Consider the following 27,948-nt stretch of genomic DNA (forward strand, 5'->3'; position numbering starts at 1 on the left):
TCATCTCAAGGAAAGTTATGTTGTGAACTGCAGAAATTTGAGCTGATTGTATGTGCTGAAAAACCTGGTCATGAAGAGGTTGTTTCTGTATTTCCTGATCCGCTTCTGCAGCTCCATACGACGCATTCCTGGGATTTTCTCGAGGTCGCTGTAGATCAAAGAACCAGAGCACCACACCCTCATCATCACCACAAATCAGCTGATGTTATTATTGGAATCATTGACACAGGTTGGCATAACAACTATTTTTATAAAAAAGTTAGTACTATAAGGTAAATTGTACTACCTCGGTCCCTTAAAAATAGAAACTATTTCCATTTTGGTTCATACCTTACAAATAGAAACTTTTTAAATTTTAGATGTTAGGAAATGGATCCCACAATCTACTAACACTACTTCTACTACTTTTTATTTTCCTCTCTCTTACTTTACCAATTATTCCCTCTTAGTTTATCAACTGTGCATTAAAACTTATGTCGTTTTAAAAGTTTCTATTTTTTAAGAACGGAGGTAAGGTAGTAATAGAGACTGCATTGTTTCAGGCATATGACCGGAATCACCTAGTTTCAATGATCGTCACATCGGCAAGATCCCCTCCAAATGGAGAGGTGTTTGTCAGGAAGCTGCAGATTTCAACAAGACAAACTGTAATAGGTATCCGAATATGCAATTTTAGGTACCAATTTATCAAGCACTAAAATATTTGGTGTTGATTGATGTAGGAAGTTGATAGGAGCAAGAGCCTACCACAGTGGCAGATCCAGGATTTGTCATTTGGGGTACGAGTCGTATGATAAATAATTACATAACACTTAAAAAATAGAAAATAATGGTAAAATAATATTTGAAATATTATTCAATTTTGAACTAGTGTATTTTAAAACAAAATAAACCAAAAACTAAACATAACATCTAATTTATTTTTCTACGAGTCTTCATTTCCTCAAAGCGATGGGCTATATCATCATCAGAGACTTGTAGAAACATTTATTTCTCAATGAAAGTCACCAAACAATCATTCAAAGGTTTATCACCAATTCTATTTCGCAACTTATTCTTCACAAACGTCATTCCAGAAAATATTCTCTCTACACTTGCAGTAGCAACCTCAGCAGCCATGTGTTAGCCTCTCCCTTGAGAGCAAATGGAATTGCACGTAGGCGATAATCTTCCTCCGTGGTGTCGTTGGGCCTTTTCTGAATACTGCACAACTTACTAAACTCATTTAGAAACTCGCATGGACACTCGTTCCTACGCCCGGAGAACGTCGCTAGAATGCCTAGCACATTTGTCTTAATATCGATGGTCCTCTGACGCAGATTCATAACTATAGCCTGGGCTGGCTCACCATCTAGATGGGCAGTGAGCGAACCGATCTCAGGATCTGGATCGACTACCTGCGCCATGTCTCTGATCTCTACCTCCCCTGTTTCTGTTTCTGAAGACGACTCGGGATCCTCTCTTCCTGACGAACTCCAATCCTCGTCACTTTTTGAACCAAACGGAAATGGATTTCCCCGTAGATAATCCCGATCTGGTGGTGACCGTAGATGCTGAGTCTCTGTCCTGCCAAGTAAACCGATCGTTCTTCCACCCAGATGAGTTACCCCAGTGTCCAAACCGTGAGCCTCTGCTCATAAACTGAAAATAAAAAGAAAAGAAAAATCAAAACTATGTACGCCAAAATCTCTAAACACAATCACAAACCACGCCATCCATCCCCGGCAACGGCGCCAATTGAAACTGCTCGGAAACTGAGTGTGTGCTTTTGTGCTAGGTCAAGCTTCGCAAACCCAGAGAATCCACTTGATCACAAGGTCTAGGAACTCAGAGGATCCTGGAAGTCTCGGTCGTCGGACACATAAATTTCGCATTCAAAACCCTCAACCCGCTATACTATGAATTAGTACAGGGAAGTAGGGATCGATCCCACGAAGATGGATGCGTAAGAAGACATTTAAAAGACTCTGGAAAGGTGATTGGCTGCTGCCACGCAATTTTGGGTTGAGGAAAGCTATTACTAGACTTAGGAACAAAATCTAACACTAGACCTAGGAAACCGAGAACATCTTGCAAACTTCGAACTTACTCATAACTTCAATATCTCAAACAAACTTCCTTGACCTAGTAAACGGCTACCTAAATTAGCGAGACAGAAAGTAAATATGCAGTGGGGACCATTTTCCAGAAACAGCAAGGTACGTATGAAAAGCTGCAAATAACAAACTATGAATTTAACTAACAACGACCTGCATCTCGTTACCTGATTCAAACGCGAACATGGAGAAAACAGAGTAAATAACTAGATTCAAATAGAATATAATAATTCGGACGTCGGAAACTGGCGATTAATCGAAAACAGAACAGATCTACATATACTAGACGAAAGGAAACAAAAATACGGAAACGAGTCATCAAATTCATGCACAATCAACCAACTCTGCATTCAGATCCACACGTCGGACGCTCAATCCACTCTGGATCCAAGCAATCCGAACCGAACTAACCACTCCATAAACTCCGATTCAACCAATCTGCTCCAATCAATCGACAATCCAACCACGCTTCTACTCCAACTCAACAGATCAAGTGCGAAAAGCATCCATTCAAGTAAATAACTATAAACTCAGAAACAAACATCATCCATACTCGAAATCAACATCATCTTAACGGAAAATAGAAATGGCATAGAAAGATCAACAATATTTCAACAGCCAACAAAAAGCCGAGCTTCGAACAGTGAAAACTCGGTGAAATTCACAGCAGCAAACTGAAATGAAAGTAGTAAATTGTTTCTTCGCCCTTCGTACGGACGGTGGTACACAACAGCTAACCGAAAGTGAAACCCGAACCCCTTGCCAATTCCGAAAACCCCAAAATGTGTAGAAGTGGGTGTAAGTGAGCTGAGAGCTTCTCCCCCCAAAAAAAGTAAAAGTTTCTCCATGAATTGCATGTTCTCTCTTATATAGATGCGGATGTGATCTTCCATAATCAAAGTCTTCAATCCATGTATTTCACCCTTCATGTTACTAACCCAATCATATCATTGTCCTTGAATCTTAGATGGACTCAATGAATGTTCAATAAGCAATGATATGATTGCACTTCTAAGAGATAAAGCTATGGTATCACCAACATGAGCAAGACCAATGAATCTTTCCACTACCTGTCCCGTTTTTTATTGACTTGGTTTGGCAATTGACGGAATGAGATTTTTTTTATAGATTTTAATCAGGGTTTAATTTTTTAATTTAAATTTTATCTCAAGCCTTATATTCTGATTTATTTCCTTAGATTTAGATTAATCTTCCTTATCATTAATTACGTTCACTTTGTGTCGCCCAACGCCACTTACACGGCGTCGGTGAACGCGCCTCCTGGCTTGCAGGTCAAGGTTGTCCCGAGAGAGATCGTGTTCGGGCCGAGCATCAGGAAAGCATCGTTCAAGGTTGTTTTCGACTCCAGGCGAGCATCCAGGGGCTACAAATATGGGGTGGGGACGTCAGCTGGTGCTATGGATCGCGCAGAGTGAGATTAGTGTTTGCTTGTCAATGTTCAATGAAACTACCTCTTTTGTTGCTGCGTGTTGTGTCTGCTTCTTAGTTATCACTTCAAATGTTGTTTGATTGTTGATCGCTTCTTATAGTAGTAGCATTGGAATTGAAGGTTGGGTTAGAAATCAAAATTGGGGATTCACTATGAAATCAAAGTTTAATTGTGGTTGATTGCTAATGCATGAAACAAGATCTAATTTGTTTATAGGTTTAGAATTCAATTTTAATACTACCTGTAGTGACTACAAGTGTTTTAGATGGCAAAAGACTATCAACACTTCTCCATAATCTTTCTGGTCCATATTAAATTTGGAATTATTTGTGTGAAACTTGTTTTGGTTTCTACTCTCAAATTTCTGGTTTCTAACACCAATCCAATTCATTTGATGAATTCGTTGGGGAATTTTAGACGAAAAAATTAAATTGATCATTATGCAATTTTTGGTTTCTTCGATTCTGTACAACTAAATGACGGTTTCTATTAGTACTTCTTACTTGGTGCTTGTTTGGTAGATTAACCATTTTAGAAAAATAATACTACTATTGCTTTAACTATTTAATACTCCTTCCGTCCATCATTATAAGGCCACATTTGCCGGGCACGAATTTGCCGGACACGAATTTTAAAAAATATACTAGAAAATGAGTGAAAAAATGTTTGTGGAAAATGAGTCCTATTTTCATATATTAGTTTTATGGAGTATTAAAATGTGAATGCGATAAAATTAGTGGAATGTGGGGCCCATTACCAAAAATAGTAAAATATAAATGAGACTTGTATTGGTAGACTGGTGAAATTAGCAAAATGAAATGTTTATTAGTGGATGGACGAAGTATTATTTTTCTAAAATATGTGTAGAAAAAAAATGACTCAACTACTTTGGGACGAAGAGAGTGATTGGATACTAGACTATATTTTATATGGACAAATGGACCCTTCTTTAAAAATTATAATAGTAATTTTATTCAATATAGTTCTATTTTGCACGTCAAATTATTCCATCTATCACCAGTGGTGGAGTCAGAAATTTCATCATGGGTGGTCCAAAATTAAACTTTAAAAAAATGACATAAATTAAATTATAAGGTTCAAAATGTAAAAGTTAAATGCAATCACATCATAGCATTTGTCTTCTATTCTTCATCTTCTGAAATCGCGGCATAATAGTTTCATTGGTAACTTTAACAAACACATCATTTTCCATGTAAGGAACTTTAAGCAATCATTCAATAGTTGGTCTCCAATGCGATTAAGTAGAGAAGTCTTGATGATTTTCATTGCTGAAAATGCTCTTTCTACTGATACAGTTGCAACTGGTAAGATCAATGACAACTTAACTAATAAATAAACCATTGGAAAAACTTCATGTTTCCTTGTAGAAACCATCTTTTGAGCAAGACTACTGATTCCTGATTTTTGTGAAAACTTTTCACCTATGCGCACATCAAAAATAAAGTTCTCAAGTTGACTTTCCAGCTCAGACAAAGCAACTTTAGAAAATTCAGAAGGATAATACCGTGCAAGACGAAGCAGCTTCTCCAAATCAAATGCAGAAAATGAATCTCTGGGATCAAAACATGACATGCATAAAACTAAGTCTGTGTTGACTTCATCAAATCGTTGATTCAATTCTTGAGCTTGCAAGTCAATAACAGAACAAAAGAGCTCAACTCGATAATAGTGGAGATTCTTCATCGTCTCAGCTCTACGTCTTCCTTTTTTTCGAGCTATCTTCTTTCTCCCTATTTGAATTTTATGTGTACCGATTTAGAGCTTGAATATGATTATTTAAGCCTCCATTTACATAATTATTGCAGCCAAACAAAGAAACAACATATGTATAAAAATCAATTGAATTATATTTGAGTTTTGAAATATACCTAGTTCTAGATAACTAAGATTACACGGCAGAAGGAGTAGAACGGAGAAGGAGAGCGCAAAATTAAGAGGAAACGATTATATAAATTTTGCTGAAACCTATCTTTAATATTATATATATATTATAAATTATAATTAATGTGAAATTATGAAAATAACCCTGAGTTTTTTAAAGAATTAGTGGGGGACCATGGGGCCCACCCTCCCTCCGCCCGTGTGAGCATCCACAATGGTTTTAGACAAGCAATAGCCGAGCCATAGCATAACCACAAACTCTTCCTGCCACATCAGCAGCCCTAAAAACTTCTCCTGCCACATCAACAGCCCTAAAAACTCCTCATGCCATATCATCAGGACAAGCAGTAGCCCAGCCATAGCCTAGCCACAATAAACAAAATTATAAAAATAAATAATTAACAATCACACAAAATACGGATTTAAATTTTCGACACAGATACGGGAATACTCAATAATAATATTAAAAATTTAAAAAGTACATTAATTTTAAAAAAAACTACATAAATAAAAAAAATCCTCCTCCACACACGAGCCCCCGCCTCCGCCTCACTCCTCGCCGTTGTCGCCGCTATCCGGGATAAATTAATTTTAAAAAAGTACATTAATTTAAAAAAAAATTACATAAATAATAATAAAAAATTCCGCTTGCCGATCGCTCGCCGATCGGGAGCCTGCAATGGCGGCCAGCCGATCGGCGAGCGCTTCGGCCAGCCTGAGGGAATCGGGGTGCGCTCGCCGGCTGCAATGGTTCGGCGAGCGCCAGGGATCGGCTAGCCGGTGGGCTCGCCGCCATTGCGAATGCTCCAATTAGCCGTGGGCTCGCCGATTAGTTGTTAGAGTATTAGTTACGAACAAAATAAATTCAATGTATACTTCAACTTGTTTAGATCACAATCTGATTTGCTAAGAACTACAAAAATAAACCGCCGAAAATTACTCCATAAGCATAAGCATATAATTAAAAGAAGAAGTTTCACTAATAATCACCAGCCTCTCTGTACGCATGGGAGAATAGTAGTAGTACGAGACTTCATAAAGTGACGTTTAATGAATTAATTAAAGAAGTAGTACTATGATAAAGAAAAAAGAATTAAATAAAAAGTATATTAAAAATATTAATTATAAATGAATATTTTATAATTAATAAATTTTTGTGATAAATTACTACTGAGTTTAAAGTTAAAGTCTCATATTATTCTATATAAGATATAATCAAAGTATAACTAATATTAAGTACTCCCTCCGTCCCGGACTACTTGCACTTATTTCCTTTCTGGGAATCCCAAGTTATTTGCACTCTTTCCATTTTTAGTAAAAATTATCACCTACAACCGCAATTGTTGACTTTGCTATACACTCATTCCTTAATCTCCGTGCCGAAAAGGAAATGTGTGAGTAGTCCGGGACGGAGGGAGTACATAATTTGAGACAAATCTCAATCAATTAATAAAAAAGTTGTGGTTCACTGTATATTTGTTTTAGTTTACAATATGAATTTAAAAATAAGGAGTGAACAAAAATACAATTATAGTGAACTATTTACCCCGTCAATGATTTAGTTCACTGTAATGACTTTTTGATTCACTCATTCGTGTAGTGAACTAAATCATTCTTATAGTAAACTAAATTCGTGTTATGTAGTTATGCATTTAAGTAGTAATTTATCACTATGATACTCATAGTAGTATATATACTCATATTTTTAAACTACATATATGTACATTACTTTTATAAATATAGTAAATAGGGAGTATTAATTAATTTCTAGCTAATACGTCTAGACCTTAATCAATTAATAGTAGAGTAGTAAAAGATCTGTAGTTGGTGGGTAACAAACAAATCCAATAATATAATTGAGCAGTTGCATAAACTTAGGCATCTTATTTTGTTTAAATAAACTACACTTGAAATAAAATACAGTAATAAAAAAAATGGGGCAAATCCGTAGATAAGTCAGCAGTTTATATGAACAGACATAAATACGTTCCGTTTCTCCACAAAGCTCAGTCTGACACCAACTCCATTCTAGATTTTGTACTCTTCAGTTCCGTTCCACCCAATTTCACTTCAACCATACTACTTCCAGTTCCAGAGATCCACCAATCTCTGCTATTAATCTACATTTCCTTTTATCCAAATCTCCTTCACGTTTTGACACTTCCACCAGATTCAGTTGCTGAGTTGTTCAAGGTCGCTGCTGTTAAGTCGCCATGGATGAGTATGTGCCCTTCTTTTTCATTACTATCATCTCATTCTGTTGGATTTCACGATTTGCTCAATTTTTAGTTGGAATTACTGATTACATTTCTCCGATTCTTAAAATTTTAGTTACTCGGAATGCTTGATGTGGAGCTTTAATGAGTTAAACCGCTATAATTAGGTTTCATTCGTTTACTGAAGAGTTTTTGTGTTACTCATTATAGGGAGAATGAGCTCGAACTTCTGCAGAGGTATCGCCGGGATAGGCGGGTACTCTTAGATTTCATACTCTCTGGTAGCTTGATGAAGAAGGTAGTAATGCCCCCGGGAGCAGTGTCATTGGACAATGTGGATCTGGATCAAGTCAGCGTCGATTTTGTCCTTAATTGTGCTAAGAAAGGTGATGATTCTTGATAGGGACTTTCTCCTCTTTTGGATTAACTTGTTTCTCACTTTCCTTGTTGTGATCTGATGATTGTAGGTCATATGCTTGAACTCTCGGAGGCCATTCGTGATTACCATGATGGCACCCTATTCCCTAGCATGGTAAGACCAAAACCATTCTGATAAATTTGATTAAAAAATGTGCTAGAAACTATTAAATGCGTTAATGTTTGTTGTTACTTCAAAAAAGAATAATGCAGGTTCCACCGATGAATTCTTTCTAGTCACAAGTGCTGAATCTTCCGGTTCACCTCCCAGAAGGCCACCTCCGCTAGTACCAGATGTGGTAGCAACTCCAATTGTGTCAAGTCTTTCCATGTCAGAGCCTGTTGAAAGTGATCTGATTGAGGAATCGCAAAGCTTGTCAAAATCACAGTCTCTGAACTCTTCACAACCTAAAGAACTAACAGTGGATGATATTGACGATTTTGATGATGATATGCTGGAGGAGATGGATAGCCGTAGATATTCCAGGAGAGTACTGAATGATGCTTCTGATGTCGTTCTTGGATTGCCTTCATTTTCTACTGGTAGGTGTGGTTGGTGATAGTTTATCATGTACCTTTGTGTTTGTCTTATTTGCATGATGAGTTAATGGTTCTCTTACTTTGGTAGCTCTCCCAAGCAGGTTAATTTCTTCAGAGCTTGCGAGCAAATAGAATTAAAGCATTCCATTATGTCCATACTCCTGTTTTTATCACTTTGAATAGGATCAATTCGTGTGATTTTTTCTATTGAAATTTATTTCATTTAACAAGAAAGGTTGGCTCAGAACCTACCCTACTATATAACTCTTAGAAATACCTGCCTGGAGCTAAATTTTATTATAATTAGGAAGTAATGATTTTGATATTTTTCTTCATATTGCAGGTATTTCAGATGAAGATCTCCGTGAAACTGCATATGAGATCCTCCTTTCTGCTGCTGGAGCTTCAGGGTACCTTTCTTTGGACTGACCCCTCCCCCCCCACACAACAAAGAAGAAAGATAAAATAGAATAAAACTTAAGAGTTTTTTTGCATCTCATTATATTGGCAGGGGGCTAATTGTTCCATCAAAAGAAAAAAAGAAAGATAAAAAATCTAGCTTGATGAAGAAGCTGGGGCGAAGTAAGAGTCAACAAGCAGGAACACAATCTCATAATTCTAATGGTTTAGTTGGCCTCTTGGAGACGATGCGTGTCCAGATGGAGGTTTGTTATGAGTCTCGTGTCTTTCACTCTATGAGCCTTGTTGTCTACTACTCCCAGAGAGAATTAAATGTTGAAGCTTTATTTATATCATTAAGCTTTATTCTAAAACCATTAATTAGATACTATCATTCTCCCCGAAGCTTGTTCCTATGCTTCTGCTTATTTTTTTATCCACCAAATTTTGGATGGGCCTGAACAGATTTCAGAGGAAATGGACATCAGAACAAGACGAGCACTACTCAGTGCCATGGTTGGCAAAGTTGGGAAACGGATGGATACTTTATTGGTCCCACTGGAATTGTTATGTTGCATATCAAGAACAGAATTTTCAGATAAGAAGTCTTATATAAAATGGCAGAAAAGACAAGTGAGCTCTTCATTTCTCCTTTCTTTTGTAAAACCCCAACCACCCCCAAATTGTTTGGTTTCCTATTGCTTTTATTTTCTTTTCTTTTCTCCATTTTGGAGTTTCAGTTATTCTCCTCTTTTGAAGATGAAAAGCTTCTATTTGTTACAGAAACTGTTTTGAGACCAGTTGATTATTTTCATTTTGGTTGACATAGTAATGAGAAAATATGCTTATACTTAATCACTATTTATTTGTCAGCAAAGTTTGTATTAAGTTACCTCCGTTCTTAATAATAATTTAATTTGCTGTCAGTCCAGTTAAATATGTTGGAGGAAGGACTTGTAAATCACCCTGTTGTGGGATTTGGAGAATCTGGTAGAAAAGCAAGTGATTTGAGGATTCTTCTGGCGAAGATTGAAGAGTCTGAGGTGTGTTAAGATGTCACGAACTTCTCATGATATTAACAATATTCTATTTTATATGACTCCCCTTCACCATTAGCATCACTCAGGATTTATTTCGTTCTCAGTGCTTTATTCCGGCACTTCACCCTCATGCATGCCACTCCCTTGCATTATATTCTCAACTGGATGTCTTATACTCAGAATTTTTGACCTTTTGGTTTCATTTTTAGTTTAATATATCCAATGCAATTTACGATGTCTAGAGATATTGGTTTTAGTTTGATGTACAATTTGTTGCTTTAATAGGACTTATAGGTTTGAACTTATCGATTGTGTTTTTAATATCCATGAGTTTGTGCCTAGTATCAACTATCAAGAAATCAATATTTTTATGGCCAGAACACAGAGAGAAACGTTTACGTGTCGGCCCCACTTAGGATGGCATATTATAAATTTATAATGATGATGATATAGTATTGACAAAGGTGTTCGCAGAAAGCTAAGATGAACAAAGCAAAGAGTTTGTGTATAGCATAGTGGAAAATTGAAAAGAAGTGTTTGAAAATGTAACAAAGAAGCTTCTGAAATTTTGCTGTCTGTTTTATGTCTGAAGTTTCTAGTAGTGTTTTGTCCTTATAGTGTCCATTGTGATTTGACCAAACAATATACATTTATATGGTCTTCCCATTTTTTCTCCCCCCAACACCTCCCCTTTCCAAAGAATAAAACCATAAATAATGATAGGAGTACTAAATAAAAAAGAGAAAAGAAAAACTCCACATTTTTCTTCAGTTCCTGATAACTCTATTTTTAAGATTTCAACAATTTTTTTAACCTATAGGTTCTTTTGCTCCTATTACTAACATATTTGTTTTGTTCATCAGTCTCTTCCATCAGCTACAGGTGATCTTCAGAGGACAGAGTGTTTGAGATCTCTGAGGGAGATCACTATTCCACTTGCAGAGAGACCTGCAAGAGGTGATTTAACTGGTGAAGTATGCCACTGGGCGGATGGTTATCACTTAAATGTCAGGCTGTATGAGAAACTATTGCTTAGTGTATTTGATGTCTTGGATGAGGGAAAGCTTACAGAGGTCAGTGGGATATTATGTGCATTAAGATATTTTATGTTTTTCCTCAACAAGTATGTAATGAAAGTTGCAAGGTTTTTAATGTTGTCAAATATGCACCACTATTTACTTCCAGAGTTTTGATAATGAGTTCGGTCACTATGTTTCTGTAAAAATAACTACTGGACTTCTGTTTACTTGGACCAACTTAAAATTTTGTTTTTGTTGAAAAGAGTTATGATTTCTTTCTTCCAGGAAGTAGAAGAAATGTTGGAGCTTTTTAAGTCAACCTGGCGTGTTTTAGGTATCACGGAGACAATCCATTATACATGCTATGCCTGGGTGCTGTTTCGGCAGGTATAAGGCCAAATAGTTTTTTCTTTACTCAATTGGCATGTGTGTTTTTGACTTTGTTCTAATAGAAAAGAAACTTTTTAGTAGATACTAAATGACAATTTGCTCAATAGTAATGCATAGATACTAAATGAGAATATCCTTTCTTGCTGGTGTCTCCCATACACCACTATAAAACTCTTATCTGCAATTTTATGTTTGGCTTTTGAGCGTTCAATGAACATCTTACAACATATTGAATGCAAGTATCCCGTAAGAGAATTCTTTCATATGGAATCATCATAGTGTATATATTGCTGGCAGTTTCGAATCGTGCCGACTCCTTATCATCTTTTACACACTCAAAACTGCTAGTACCTTTTGCTATCTGATAACCACAATGCTCTTCTATGTGCCTTACAGTTTGTCATCACCGGTGAGCAAGATGTACTGCAGCATGCCATCAACCAGTTGAAGAGAATACCTTTAAAGGAGCAGCGTGGCCCACAGGAAAGACTGCATTTGAGAAGCTTGAGTTGCAGAGTCCAGACTGAAAAGGGATTTGAGGACTTGACTTTTTTGCAGTCATTCCTGTTACCTATTAAAAAATGGGCAGATATGCGCTTGGCTGATTACCATCATCATTTTCCGGAGGTCTTTTGTTATCCTTTAAGTTGATTGATTTTAACATGAATTTGTTCTGTTTTTACATCATTTAGGCACTTTTGATTGCCTCCTTTAAATTTATTCTATTTCCTGCAGCTTCAAGAAATAGGTCTAATGAATGTAGCTATTACAAATTAGAAAATTGTTGCTAGATTCTTTCTTAAGGGTTAATTTTGACCTTAGTAAAGTACATCAGTTACGATTCCTTCAGAATTTTTCATGAAATTTTAATTTTCTATAGTGAAACTATAGTGAAGGTGAAGTTGAATTTTCTCTATTGGTTTCTCATTTAAAGTGATGGACCACATCAAGTTATTTGCTAGTGCCTTCTTTTGGTAATGCTTATACATTATATTTATACAGTAAATAAAGGTATTGCGTTTTTCATAAGGTTCACATTTTTTACTTGTGGATAATGGATATCCATTTGTTTAATATAGTGACATAGCTCTATTATACTTGCTTTTAAGTTTGATGTTTCATTATTGACTGGTTGGTTGGTAATTGATATGGTTCACCAAGTTGAATCTCATTCATTTAGATGAATTATTGGTACATTACTATATTTAAGTAGCTATATACTCGAACGTCTACTCTTCATAACATTGCGACCTCCCTAGCCCATCTTTCATTTCAATCTAAATGTATAAAAGATTGTGATCTAGAAGTGTAAAGTCTGTGTGAAAAGCTGGCTATTGCTTTTTCAAATTGATCTGTATGCAGGAAAACGCAAAATCTAGGGAATCTTAAACAAGATTTATTTTAAATTTATTTGCTATGTAGACCCTCCATTTCTGTTCATGTGTTTGATCTACTAAAAGTCTTGACATAATTAGTTCCTTAAACACTTGTATGTTATTCATGTCTACCTATGGGTTGTATTGCTCAAGTCAAGGTACTTGCTACAATTCAAGTTCCCGTTAATTCTCACACCCCTGATTGTTCAGATAGAACAAAAAGTCAGCTTGTTAGCTGCCCTGTATTTTTTTGCTAGTTATTGTCATTAGTATCATTCATCATTTGTTATTATTGTTTTATTTTTTTGTGATCTTTGCTTATTGTGAATCATAATTAGAACATGAGAAGATTACAATCTCTGTATCATTGCTTCTCTTTCATTGTAGGGATCAAAGATGATGGAAAATGCATTAGTAGTTGCCATGGTTGCTCGGAGGCTTCTTCTCGAAGAACCTGAGTTGGTAATGTGGTTTTCCTTGTTTATACTTCACTCTTGCTTTGTGATTCACCGATTAGATTTAAATTTTTATAGATTCTTCAGTAAATTTTTCAGTACAACCCTCACACAAATATCTTACAGGAAATCTGTAGAATATTTTAAAAGCAAATTCTGTTTCTGCAATGCGTTTATATTTATTGGCCATTATTTTGCTTTGGAACGGCAAATTTGACAAACACAGATCCTTTAGTTTATTCCTTGTTATAGTAGAGAAGGAAGACTAGAGAGTACTCATTAAAATGAAACAAATATATATCAAGAAGTCAAGTATGGTAAAATATGAATATAACATTGGAGTAGGAGTCACATGATTTTATTTTATTGCAATTGAATTGTTCACTAACTTGTACAATATTGAACTAACGCTTGGATTTTTCAGGCAATGCAAGGTCCACCTGTCACGGATACAGAACAAATTGAGATATATGTGTTATCTTCAATCAAGCAAGCATTTTCCAGAGTGAGCACTTGAATCTAATTCTCTAATAGTTTAACATAGTTGTCCTTTTGTTTTGCTACTATATTAGAGAACTTTTAAGCTGAAGGGTAGCAAGAAAGTTTGAAAAATATTCGATTGGTAAATGGCAGAACATTGGTTGTTGAGATCTTTGAGCATTGCTATAAATACGACTTTTCTGCAATATGTTAAAGCAACAGGAATTCAATTTGAATTATTTGTAGGAGAAAATGATGCCTGAGATCATGAACCGAATGTATTGTCTTTTTACTTGTCTGAAAAATATTTTATTGACTTATTCATTCTTCTCTTGGCTTTGGCAAGCAAATGTTATTATGCTTTCAAAGTTAAAACTGGTATTATCCATAATCATTCTTCTTAGAATAATGGCTTATTGATAATTAGCATGTGTCATCTTGGTTCTCCTGACTCCTGACTAATGTAATGTGATGTATCTTGTTTATGTGTGACATTCATGCTAATCAATATGTTGATGAAGTAATGTAACTACCTAGATAAACTGATTGGGTTTTTGACATTACGTTATACCCTGCCTTCTTTGTTGGTTCTTTCTCATCAACATCACATTATTACGACAAACTAACTGTATATTCCTCAAAGTCTCTTTAGCATTCCCCTTATTGACCATTTTACATTGCGTGGAGCGTATTACTAAGATTAGAATGTTTTAACTTTGGGGCTACACTGTATTGTATTAATCAGAGGTACTGAACCTTGCAATTTGTCAACCCCCACCTCAAGAAATGAAATCAGAAGAGAGAAAGATTAGATAATATTATGTTAGTTTTGGCAATTATCTTATCTAGCAAATATCAGTTGGCTATAAGGGGTAAAGTTATTCATTGAGATTATATATATCTTAATATCCATCTTCGCAGATTATACAGGATGTTGAAACACTGTCTGACACAACAAATGAACATCCTCTAGCATTACTTGCTGAACAGACAAAGAAACTTGTAAAAAATAGCACAGCTGCGTATTTTCCGATATTAACCCTTCGGCATCACAATGTCAGTGCAGTCGCAGTATCTCTTATTCACAAGCTTTATGGCATCAAACTGGTATGCTTGCATCTTAATGTTTCTTCATCATCCCGGCTTATGTGGAAGTCTAATTATTCTAAATTTCTTAGAAACCATTCCTTGAAAGTGCTGAACACCTGACTGAGGATGTTGTTTCTGTGTTCCCGGCTGCTGATAACCTTGAGCAAAACTTAATAGCTATTATCACATCCACCTGTGGTGAGGGAACTGCAGAGGCTTACCTCAAGAAGCTAAATTTGTACAAGGTGAGGGTTTTTTTTAATATCTTTGTATGGATCTACTCTTGAAGAAGATTAGGAATGGCATTGTTGTGATAGATATTCCTTGTTTGTGATAATTGCATCACTTCCCATGTGCTGAAAGTTGCAATATGTAATTACTTTATCCAATGATCAGCTGGTTAAATTCTTGTTATAGTCCAATTCATCGTGCTTACACATACAAATGCATTCCTTCTCAGTAGCTAGATACTTCTCCCCTCCATCATTGACAATCTCTGAAGCCTCTCAGTCTGCTCTATTGAAACAGATCCATGGACACAAATATACCATCCTGATCTAGACTGTTCTTTGTAGATTGGTCATTGGTCCAACTATTAGAATGTTCATCTAGAATGGGCTCTGCTGTTGTGATTCATCTAGAATGTTCAAACTATAGAATACCCTATGTCAGCCCTTCTTCTTTTATTCATTTACCTCTCTCTTTTATCTTACTTTCTCTCCTTGCACTGTTTCTTGTTGCTCTCTATCCATCTCTTTTCTGCTTCTCCTTGCAAGAATCTCCTCTCCCATTCTTCACTCTCTTTCTCTTTACTCCTTTCACATCAAAAGGAATCTTTTATAATAATGAAAAAAGAAGGAAAGATGCTTGTTACTAATCCGTTCCACTGGGAGTAGCTCTATTATCCAAGTGGAAGTGCATGCAGTAACCTTACTACTATACTGCACCTTGTACTACTAAACTTTTTTCCATATATTCATGTTTTTCTGGTGTATATATTATACATATGACAAAAAGTATTAGAGCCTCTCATCTAATATGTTTTTTTATTAAATTCCCCTGTTTTAATTGCATCATTTTTGTACAATAAGTAGTTATGCAATGGAAGGTTTACCCTTATATACATTATTCAGATTGAGACTGTATCTGGAACATTGGTGTTGCGATGGGTCAATGCACAACTTGCAAGAATTTCAGGATGGGTTGAACGAGTCATGCAGCAGGAGGTATCAACTTATACTAAAAATTCATACACTATTGATATCAGGTTCTTAGTAATAGGAGATTTACAGGCTGAGTACAGTAAAGATGACGAAATACTGAAATAGACGGTGGAATCTGTTCTTGGTAGTAGGGCATGATTGAACTTTTAGTAGGCACAGTAGGAGAAACCACTTCTGGGTATTACCCTTTTGCCTGGTCAAAACCCAGCTCTTTATGTCTTAATTTTTTGAAGCTGTAAATTTGGTTTAGTACCTTCTTCATTATGTTCTTTATCTTCCCTCCAAGGTTAGACAAATATTGAAAGAAAATGTATTAGTTATAAACTGTTGCGAAATATAAACAATTGATGTTCGTCAATGGCCCAAAGCATGATGCTGGGTTGAATTTTTAATATCATAAATGCAATTATCCTAGTTCTGTTGTTACCAAGTTTGTTTCTATATCTTAGTTAAATTTTTGAGTGCTTTGTTTTTTGATGCAACGGTTTCTATATCTTGGATAATGGCATGCATCAATTCGCTTGACTATATTGGATGTATAAGTAGTAAATAGATCAACTGAGGTGCTCTTTTTCTTATTAATTTTTCAATGAATATTTGGATGATCTCATTGTCTGAGAATATTACTCTTTCTTAAGTGAGAATGTACTTTGATCCTGCTATTCTCTTACCCTTGTTCTATGCAAATAACTGAGCTTTTCTCCATCTTCCTTGTTTTCTCTTTTCTTCAGAATTGGTCCCCAGTATCAGCACAGCAAAGGCATGGAAGCTCAATTGTTGAGATATACAGGATTGTTGAGGAGGTTTGTTTGCTATGATTTCCAGATTTTTCTTGTCTTCCTTACCAGATCTTTCTCATTCATGAAGACTCTTGTCATGTAGCTGTAGTTTTATGATAGTGTCATAGTGACTGTTGAAAAGACATTGTTCACTCATATATGGTTTGAATACCATCTGGCCTAATTGGTTCAGCGTCATGCTAACTCCATTATTACAGTTAGGAAGAAAGTTGAGTCAATTTGACAGTCGAAGCAAAACACTGTGACTGAGGTCAAACTTCAATCTGTAGAATTGTTAAGTAATAAGGCTACAGATACTTGTAGGCGTTTGCTTCTGGCCTAAAAATCACAGCTTCATGCGGACTCTATAATTCAGAGAAGAAAGAGTTGAAAATTAATTTGAGTATTTGACAATTGCAGAAGCAATATAGTATCACTAGGTTCAAACTTTAATCTCTAGAACTTTCATGTAGTAACACGGGATAAAGATCTTTCAGAGGCATGCATATCTGAATAAATGTATGTTTTCCTAGTAATGTGTTTTCTTTGATGTAATCAGTCCGCTTTCTCTGGTCCTATGTGGGGTTGAAGAGGTTGCCTAAGGATGCATTGTCCTACTAATCCTAGTTACATGTTATCTGTGATGTAATTAATTGGCTTTGTTTGGTGCTATGGGGTTAAAGAGGTTGCCTCATGATGCAGTTTCCTACTAATTTTTTCATCCCAATTAGAATTCTTCTATTGAAGAATAAGAGTGTCAATTTTATCTATAATAAGACCAAATTTTGTGAAAATATTATCTGACTCGGGTGTCTTTCTATATTTTACATGGAATAATGTTTACTGTAGATTGATTTATTTATTCTTCTGCTATGTTGCTGGTTAATAATTAGGTGCCTGCTGCTTAATCAGCTTTCGTTGATTGAGGGTGTAGAGTATTTAGGGGAGGGTGATATATAGTAAAGGAGATTGGCGCTAAAAAGAACAGAAAGAAACTCTCATCCGAGGCCCATATCAAATAGGCTAAACTCTAAATTATACTCCCTCCGTCTCTGAAAATTTGTCACATTTCATTTTTTACACTCGTTTTAAAAAAATGATAATAAATAGCTAAAGTGAAGGGTAAAGTAAGAGAGAGAATAACGTAGATGAGAGTCTTGTCTACATTATTCTCTCTCTTACTTTATCCTCTCTCCACTTTAACTATTTATTATCATTTTTCCTAAACGACTGCAGAAAATGAAATGTGACAAATTTGCAGGGACGAAGGGAGTAGTATTTTTAGGGGTGTGCATTCGGGTTTCGGTTCGGTTTTTTGCCAAAACCGAATTTAGTTCAAAATCCAAACAGAACTGAACCCGAAAAACCGAAACCGAAAACCGAACTTAAAAAACCGAAAAACCCGAAAAAATAAATATAATATTAATATATATATTGTAGAACAGTAAAATATAGATATAAGCGGAAAAGTAAATAGACATAGTAGAGAAAGTAGTAGTGCATTTGGTGTATATTATTACTCAACACAGGCCATATATATATAGTACAAGAGACTAAGCTAGGCTATGTCACATCAACGATGTGGGACAGAATACTAATATTCTTAACACTCCCCCTCAAGCCGGAACATCTATATTGTCCAGCTTGGTACAAAGTTCTCAAAAATGTTTTTCCTCAAACATCGACAGCAATAGTAGTAGCCGAAACTATAGGACAGTAGTAGTTGCAGCTGTTGCATAATTAGAGCTGCAAGGCAGAGTAGTAGTAGCTGTAGCAGAGTAGCAGCTATAGGGCAGAAGTAGCAGATGCAGAGCAGTAGTAGCAACTGTAGCAAAGTAGCAGATGCATGGTAGTTAGTATCAGCTGTAGCAGAGTAGCAGCTGTATGGCAGTTGTTGCAACTGTAGCAGAAGTAGCAGATGCAGGGCAGTGACAGTTGTAGCAGAGTAGCAACTGTAGAGCAGAAGTAGTAGATGCAGGGTAGTAGTGACAGTTGTAGCAGAGTAGTTGTAGAGGTGTAGAGGAGTAGAATAATAGAACACTCATAATTTCGGGTAGAGTAGATCATAGTAGGAACGGAAGAGCAGGCAGTGGCAGAAACCCTAATTTCATTTTTTTTTGTGGAAACCCTAATTTTCTAGAGACGGATTCGAATCCGCTCTGATACCATGTAGAACAATAAAATATAGATATAAGCGGAAAAGTAAATAGACATAGTAGAGAAAGTAGTAGTGTATTTGGCCTATATTATTACTCAACATAGGCCACATATATATAGTACAAGAGACTAAGTTAGGCTATGTCACATCACCGATGTGGGACAGAATACTAATATTCTTAATATATATATGTGTGCGTGTGTAATTTATTTTATTTATACTAATAGAATATTTATATATATTATAAAATTAATAATACATATAAAATATATTAAAAGAATATATGTATTATATATAATATAATATATTAAATTAATAGAATATATATATAATTCGGTTTTTCGGTTTTTTTCTTCGCCTGAACCGAAAAACCGAATTTTTGTATTTTCAAAACCGAACCGAACCGAATTTCAAAATTTCGGTTTCTGGTTTTTTTGCTCACCCCTAAGTATTTTCAATGAATGAAATGATAGGAAACTTAGCCTACCCCTATATATAAGAAACTAACTAAACCCTAGGCCCATATACGTACGAGCTTGAACCAACAATAACATTCTAATAAACTAAATATCAGAAGATAAACACAATTCAAGAGAAGATACTCAAGCACACGATGAAGCAGACAAGTTGCACCAAAGATATTTGTGAATATGTATGATTGGATTTTATTGCACTCAAGGTGTATGTAAAAATGGGAAACTACCACAATGAAATGGGAAAATAACTAACAACACCAAAACTGCCACTTAAAGAAACTGCTTGTTGCACATCTGAACCTACGCCTTAGTGACTTCCAATAGCTCGATCCTCGACCCTAATCCATAGTTGGCTATCTGAATACTATATCATCTGGTCTTGTCAAAACATGTAAACATAGAAATAATGTTTCAATCATGTCATAATAAACTTATTGGGATCCCATTTCGTTGATTTTGTTTGCACTTTGCAGACAGTTGATCAGTTCTTTGCTCTTAAAGTTCCAATGAGGCCTGGAGAACTCAAAAGCCTCTTTCGTGGCATTGACAGTGCATTCCAAGTGTATACCAAGCATATCGTGGACAGCCTAGGTACTGTATCCATGCATGTGCTTTCAGTTTGATCCTGTCTTGTGGTTTTTGTACATTCCATAGCATATTGTTTGCTTCACAGTAAGCTTTGTGAATTGGTGTAAAGTTAATTTGTGTTTGTGCCATCCAATTGTACATCCTTAACTTGCCCACTGTTTAGTTTGTCTGAATTTTTTTATTGCATCCGATTTTTGAAGGGTGTTTAATGTTCATATTCAAATTCCTATATTGTTTTATCTCTGGCTTGTGATACGTGACCCCAAATTTATGATTCAACAATTTTATTTCATGCTTTCGCCTGACATCATAAACTCTTTATTCTACTGTAGCTGACAAGGAAGACATAATTCCACCTGTGCCCATTCTTACACGATTCGGGAGAGAAAGTGGAATCAAAGCTTTTGTGAAGAAGGAATTGACAGATCCAAGGCTGCCTGATATCAGAAAGTCTAATGATATTAATGTTTTAACAACACCAACCCTTTGTGTTCAACTAAATACTCTTTATGTAAGTCTAAGCTGCTTTTTTCATTTCAAAGTTGCCTAAACTCTTGATTACCAAAAGATTGATGTGAAAGTATTTCCTGATCTTTCCACTATAAATAGCTTTACATTTTCACTCAGATTTTGCTTTAGGAATAACAGTAGCTACAGGTTGATTTTAGTTGATTCCTTGTTCTCATGGCTAAACAATTGTACTCCCTCCATCCACCAATAATCGTCCCATTTTGCTATTTTCGTCCATCCACCAAAAATGCTTCATTTGCTTTTTTAGTACTTTTGGTTATTCACATTCCACTAACTAACTTTATCTCACTCACATTTTATTATAAAACTTCACATTTTATTATAAAACTACTATATAAAAGTAGGACCCACCTTCCACTATCTTTTTCCATTCACTTTCTATTAACATTTCTTAAAACACGTGCCCGGTCAAAATGAGCCAACTATTAGTGGACGGAGGGAGTATTTCTTTTAGGTAGAATAGTGAAATTTTCAGGTGTGTATACTCCCAAAATTGAAGTAGACAGAAGACACTTTTGGTTTAGGGAATTATACCAAATAGGGTCATTTATAAAACCCAAATCATTTTTCGTAATGACATACTATTGTGTTGCAAAGTGCCTTTACTAGATATCGTCAATTATTATTTATATATGAAATAGTGTTTACGTGCAATTACTTGTTGAGTTATTTTTCAACTGATTGTGATTCTTCACTAGCATATCTGGCTCACTCAAATGAAATAGACCTACCACTGATCTTTACTTTTCCATCTTATTGCTGATATTTATCTGGGACCCCATGTGTTTGTTTATGCTTATTTCACATCCTTTTCACCAATCTGTCTCTGCTAGTCTGCTTGGTTTCATATTAATTTTGATTCAATCGTAATTATACTATCTAACATTAATGCAAGCCTTTTGCCTACCTTAGTATGCAATTAGCCAACTCAATAAATTGGAGGACAGCATATGGGAGAGATGGTCTAAGAAGCATCACAGTCAAACAATAAGTAAGTAATGCGTACTTCTCCTTTAAGTCGAGTGATTTAAAATATATAGGAAATATGAAACTATTTTTGGATCCAATTCTCACCTGATTCCCATATTTCTCATTACTCGTGGAAAATTGTTGTTTTTAATATGTTCTGGAGATACCAATGCCTAGTGCATTTAAAAATAGATTTTTTTTACTGATTCCTTTAACATTAACAATTTTATATTGCTCTTATCCATTTTCAGAAAGGCCAGTGAATGGTAACTCAAAGAATTCCACCCAGAAGGACGGTTTTGATGGCAGTAGAAAAGATATTAATGCTGCTATTGACCATATGTGTGAATTTACTGGTACGTCTCATATATAGTTTATCACTGAAGTTTGCAATCTATGCACTGTATGCTGATGACTTCGGCTTATCTTTCTAGGAACCAAAACAATTTTTTGGGACTTGAGAGAGCAGTTCATTGATGGTCTCTATAGGCCAAGTGTTGCTCAGTCTAGGCTGGAAATTTTGATTGAGCCTCTTGATTTGGTATGATCTTTTTGGGAAGAAAATGCTTTGTTTTTTTTCTTTTGGGTTCAAATTATTCTTATCTTTTTCTTGCTGTAAGTTTATGCATCCTACCCTAGCCTCTAATGATATTCCAAACCTTGAGTAACTAATAGACTGCCGAAGGCTAACTATGGGATGTAAGAATATTTCAGAAACATTCTCTATCCTTCGTCAGATACACTAGCAAAGGAAATGTTAGTTATTTCCCCCTAATAAAATATAGTAGAAATTAAGGACATATTCAACCTGCTCAGATATGTACAGTTTCTTATCAAACTCACCTTTTTCATGAAGAGAGTAACTGTTTCTTAGTTAAGTACTCCGTCCGTCCCTTAATAGATGTCACACTTTCCTTTTTAGTTTGTCCCACAAAAGATGTCACATTTCCTTTTTTTGGAAAAAGTTCTCTCTCTCTCTCTCATTAATATAAATATATTATTTTCTCTTTCCACTTACACACAAAACATTTTCTAAAATCCGGTGCCATTACCCAAGTGTGCCATCTATTATGGGACGAAGGAAGTATATGCTAAAAGAAACTCTTGAGGTTTCATGATATTGGCTGCAGGTACTTAGCCAGTTGTGTGATATCATAGTGGAACCTCTAAGAGATCGAGTTGTAACAGGACTTCTTCAAGCATCACTGGTTTGTCACTCTATCTTGATTGTTTAAGCTGGCAGAATAGTAGAAATAATATGAGTAGTAATCATTGATATCATCTTCTCTGTACTAGGATGGGTTAATCCGTGTGATACTAGATGGAGGTCCGTCACGTATGTTCACTCCAGCTGACGCTAAGTTTATGGATGAAGACTTGGAGGTTTTAAAGGTAAATCATAGAAATTGGCGTTTAATCAGTTATTCAGTTTCCTGAGAGAGTTGTTTGACTCCATCATGATTCATGATCATGCAATGAGAATTATGACAGAATTATGTTTCCATTATATTTTATACATGTAACTGTAGGAGTTTTTCATATCTGGAGGAGATGGGCTCCCACGTGGAGTTGTGGAAAACCAAGTAGTACGTGCCCGGCAGGTTATAAAGTTAATCGGCTATGAGGTTAGTATAGGATCAGTACAGTGCTCAGCTTCATTAAATCTTGAGTTCATAGGATTACACATGAACCAAACTGGTGTTTTATAATGTGCTTGTATTCCTTCTGTCCACGCTGAACCGAGGTCTCTGAACATGAAACATCTGTTGCCTGACAATATGCATAGCTAAGGAAATACAGAGAAACAAAGAAATAAGATACTATATCTGATCTCAGTGCATTGCGATATCGAATGTGCAAGCAAATCATTATTATTGGCTCTCAAGTTAATTTCACATTTCGTTAGTAGCTTCTCATACAGGAGATAAATGGTCGCATAACGTGCATGTTTCTCTCGTTTATTTATTTATTTATTTTTCTCATCTTATGTTTCGCGGTTGGGATGCAGACTCGAGAACTGATAGAGGACTTGAGATCTGCAAGTGAGATGGAAGTGCAGGGTGGAAGAGGTAAACTGGGTGCAGATTCAAAGACTCTTATTAGGATTCTGTGTCACAGGAGTGATTCAGAGGCTTCTCAGTTTCTCAAAAAGCAATACAAAATACCCAAATCTACAGCTTAACACATTTTGTGCTTCTTGCTTGTTTCCTGATTCATACAAGACACCATAGTGGCGGCCTTCCGATGTTAGCCTGCTTTTGTAACTTTATACTATGATGATTATTAAATTATTTTGGAACTGAAATACAATGTTCATTTATTAAATTATTTTGCAAGCAATTATTCAGACGAATAAGAAAATAATGGATCAAGGGTGGTCTCATCAACTTGTTGGTAGACGAAAATGATTGAGATCAATTGGAGTAAGTAATAATGTTGGCTGTACTTTGCCAGCGGCAGTCATAAATCCCAAATATACCACATCAATTAGCAACACGTATGTATGAGCACAAACTCTACATTTCTCCACATTCTGCAATGACACAAGCAAGTTTAGGCCGGTTGTTGGATCCGGGTCCGGTGGCTACATTCTCAATCTTCCTCGCAATCAAAAGACCATCCCCAATCAAGCTCTGCATCAGAGTCGGGGGTTTTAGTAGAGATATCAGAGATTGAGAATTCAACAACTTACGCTAATGATTCTCATGCATAAAAATAGATAATTAGTTCAACGATGAGACAACTACGATGTGATCTATATCCCATTAAGTATTATGCAAACACATCCTTTGGTAGAATTTATGAGTGAACAATAAACCTAAAAAATGAAGGCAAGCACGTGTATACTTACCCCAAAGACTACGTGTTTGTTATCGAGCCAATCACACTTCGCTCAGTATTTCAGAGGCATCAATAAATTATTCATCAATTACATGTTAAGCAAAAAATTTACAAACTTGTTGCAGAGAGAATCGTCAAGTCACACTTAAGTTCCTTCGAGAAGCAGAGTTGTTACGTTTCACTTGCAACACTACTATTTTAACCATAAAGAAAAGCAATTTACAAAGTATATAATGCAGCATACCATTGACAGTAGCCCAGGTCAATAAAATTTTAGCAATAAAATTTTCATCATCAAGTTTACTTCCATAAATGGATACACAGCCACTGCCATCACCCTGCCAAGAAAGTGTAAATAAACTAGATCAATACATTTGCACTTCATGTGCATGTACAAGCCCTTCCAATAATGCTACATACAAAGTCTCTAGAGTCATTCAATGTATTCATCTATTTACAAAAGGCATCAAATGTAGAAGTGCTAGGACTTGATAACAAAATATGTAATCATTCCTGTTGTTCAAAGTGGTTTAATCAATTGTAAGGTATGGCACGTGAACAGGCTGAACCTAGGTAGTAGCTGTCTAGCTTACAAACGAGCTCCAGAAAGGGTATCCACCAAAAACACTGATTAAAACAACAGTGCGAAACTTACGGTGAAGGGAATGGTACCTCGTGAAAGTTTTTTTTTTTTTCGAATAACTTTAAAATACAAAGGCTTACTTAGACAGCATATTAACGGAAGCAGGATAGGAGAAGAGAAAAAGAGCAACCTTAAGAAAATCACCAGCTTGGGTCATGAAATCCTTGATTACTCTATGGAACTGACATCCCTTTTAACCAACAGGTAATCCAGCTTTTCTGCAAAACAAACCAACAAAGAAACAGGAGCACATGTAAATGATAATAACAGTCAACTTAGCACCAAAAAGCCTTGGAAAATTTATGAGAAATATCAAAGTCTAACAAAAAAAACAGTCCCATACACAGAAGAAAGGAGTCAAGAACAGTCTAATGTCCAATATTCATCAAAAAGTGCATTTAAGTCAAGAACAGTCTAATGTCCAATATTCATCAAACAAGTGATAACTAGTATCACTTGTTTAAAGACCATTTTGTTCTTCTAGACTTTGCATTTCAGTTATTATGATAAATCTACCTTTGCTCTTGATTTGTTACAAATCTTAGCACATCATTTTTGTATGATAGATGAGGGGTTTTTTCTTCTTTTGTTCTAGACCACACTTATCATTCCTCAAGTGTACTGGACTTTTTTTTGTTCCGATTTTGGGAGAGACGCATGACCCTCATGCGTCTCCTTTTAATGAAACGCATGACGGAGATGCATCTTTCATAGAGACGCATGAGGGACATGCGTCTCCCATTTTTTTCGATTTTTTTTGAACGACGCATGACCGTCATGCGTCTAAGGAAGAGATGCATGAGGGTCATGCGTCTCTAAATATACACTACAATAATGATTGCTATGAATACTGTGCTGATGGAGGCATGCATTACTCCATTTGACCGTAAGCATAAATTCATGAATAATAATGCTACTAGCCTACTATTTCCCAATTTCTCACTCTTCCACTTTTCCACTTTTCACGCTTCCACTTTTTCCACTCTTCCACTTTTTTCCAATTTTAATAGAGGCATGCATTAACTCCATTCTCACTCTTCCACTTTTTCCATAGACTTGCAGACCTTGAGTGTCAAAGTATCCATACAATTTCTCAATCATTACACAATGGCTTACAGTTGTATCGTATGTATTTAGAGACGCATGAGGTACACTTAAGGAATGACAAGTGTGGTCTAGAACAAAAGAAGAAAAAACCCGATAGATGAGTCATGATATAAAGCACGAAAATAGAGTTACGATTACGAACCTGTACCTGCCCGTGCAGAATTGCCTAAAACATAAGAAATGCAAACGCCAAATTAAATAGGAGAAGAAGATTGAAATGGGACACCAAGTAAACTGAACGAACTTGAATGGATACAGAAAGTATTTGGTAACTAATCGAGATTCTATTCAAATCAAAATTTCAATTCCGACAATTAAATTATAGTGCAATCTTTCTAACATTCCATTGGCTCCGTCGATTTAAACTTGAAATAAATCCAGCATTTGACAAATTTAAGAAGATCAAAATCATCTACTGTGAGATACAGTAGTAGAGATGATAGGGTTAAAAACTACCGAAAATTTTTGGCGGTTTTGGGGGCAATGTCAGCGAAGAGCTACATCTTGATGCGGCCAGCAGGGATGTTGCCGATGGTGACGTCGAAGAATACGATCGGGTTTTTAGGGTTGGGCGGGCGCTGGTGCCACTCTACTCCTCCTCCTCCCGCCGCCGCCGCCATGAAATCGAAGTTTCTTCTACTGCTTACCGCCGCAGCCTGTTTAAACTATTCTTTTGAATTTATGAATATGAATATTTCCGATTAATAAATACAAAAGGATACAAAGAGTAATTATGTCTTGCTTAATTTCATTTTTGTATATTCGGTAATTACAAATAAAGTATATAAAATGCTATCATTTATATTGATTGGTTAGTCCCTGGATTTTGCATTTCATATATCTGTGGTATCAGGAAAAAAATATTATGGGAAAAATCCATATAATTTTGATATACTTACAAATAAGGTGTTCAGTACTAGTATTTCGATTTTTTGAGACTGAAGTGTCCCATGAAGTATATTTTCATGTGTTTTCACAATCCAAATAAATCATGTCCTAGTAAAAAATCATTCATGTATTTTCACAATCCAAATAAATTACACGTCCTAGTAAAAAAACAATAAATCATAGTGGTATATTGTACTTTTTGCGTGTATCTATGCAATTTTCTTGGATTGTTTAGAATAATTGAATGTTAATATTTTGCTCCTTAATTTTAAGCATGATGTACTTTATCCGTCTAAGGTCAATTCACGAGATTATAGAAGATATTATTTTATGTATTTATTAAAAATAAAATATGAAGTACTTTGTAAGTTTGTAATGCTCGATTGTGAATCCGCGGATCAAGAAGTTTCTACTGATTTAAGTGAGAGAGAATTGGGGAAAAATCTTATTGAAACTCAATCTGAATCGATTAGAAACTTCTTTTAAGTGAGAGAGAATTGGGGAAAAATCTTATTGAAACTCAATCTGAATCGATTACAATCTAAAAGGAATGAATAACAAAAAAACAACTCTTAACAAACTATTGAACTAACTAGGCAACGGCTAGTTTTCAATCCGACGGCTAAGATTAGATCCCACACTGAAGACGCAATCAGACGGCTACTGAAATGCGTGAGCTTGAGATGAGCTCGTTGCTCATTCCTTCCATTGTAAACTGACTTTCCTTTGATTGATAATTGAGCTATCACAAAACCAACAAACTCCACCTTGATTGCTCAATCACCAACCTGCTCCAACCTGCATAAATTCACCAAACTCATGCATAGCTGGAATTTTTCTTTCGGCAAAGGCTTAGTTAGCATATCTGCGGGATTC

At 35.7% G+C, this 27,948-nt stretch overlaps 1 protein-coding gene and 1 pseudogene across 1 annotated transcript; one reads left to right on the plus strand and one right to left on the minus strand.

Moving 5' to 3' along the window:
- Positions 1–7,424: 7,424 nt before the first annotated feature.
- On the plus strand, positions 7,425–23,918 carry LOC121807245 (protein unc-13 homolog). The gene is made up of 26 exons (XM_042207466.1): positions 7,425–7,669; positions 7,875–8,050; positions 8,132–8,196; positions 8,285–8,624; positions 8,965–9,031; positions 9,133–9,286; positions 9,486–9,653; positions 9,953–10,063; positions 10,924–11,133; positions 11,365–11,466; positions 11,866–12,096; positions 13,233–13,307; positions 13,725–13,805; positions 14,702–14,887; positions 14,959–15,114; positions 16,003–16,095; positions 16,824–16,895; positions 19,979–20,096; positions 20,426–20,604; positions 21,537–21,615; positions 21,845–21,949; positions 22,028–22,134; positions 22,724–22,801; positions 22,890–22,985; positions 23,123–23,218; positions 23,602–23,918. The coding sequence occupies exons 1-26, from the start codon at positions 7,662–7,664 to the stop codon at positions 23,773–23,775; spliced, it is 3,327 nt and encodes a 1,108-aa protein (XP_042063400.1). The 5' UTR covers positions 7,425–7,661; the 3' UTR covers positions 23,776–23,918.
- A 70-nt stretch (positions 23,919–23,988) lies between these two features.
- On the minus strand, positions 23,989–26,914 carry LOC121807246 (annotated as a pseudogene).
- Between the last annotated feature and the right edge of the window lie 1,034 nt (positions 26,915–27,948).

The sequence above is a fragment of the Salvia splendens genome, chromosome 6 (genome assembly GCF_004379255.2).
Source record: "Salvia splendens isolate huo1 chromosome 6, SspV2, whole genome shotgun sequence".
Taxonomy (NCBI): Eukaryota; Viridiplantae; Streptophyta; class Magnoliopsida; order Lamiales; family Lamiaceae; genus Salvia; species Salvia splendens.

Excerpts from the sequence above, each read along its gene's own strand:
- LOC121807245 (XM_042207466.1), top strand. Across the intron at positions 15,115-16,002 it reads AGAAGCTAAATTTGTACAAG|ATTGAGACTGTATCTGGAAC; the intron begins GTGAGGGTTTTT and ends TACATTATTCAG. Across the intron at positions 20,097-20,425 it reads GCATATCGTGGACAGCCTAG|CTGACAAGGAAGACATAATT; the intron begins GTACTGTATCCA and ends ATTCTACTGTAG.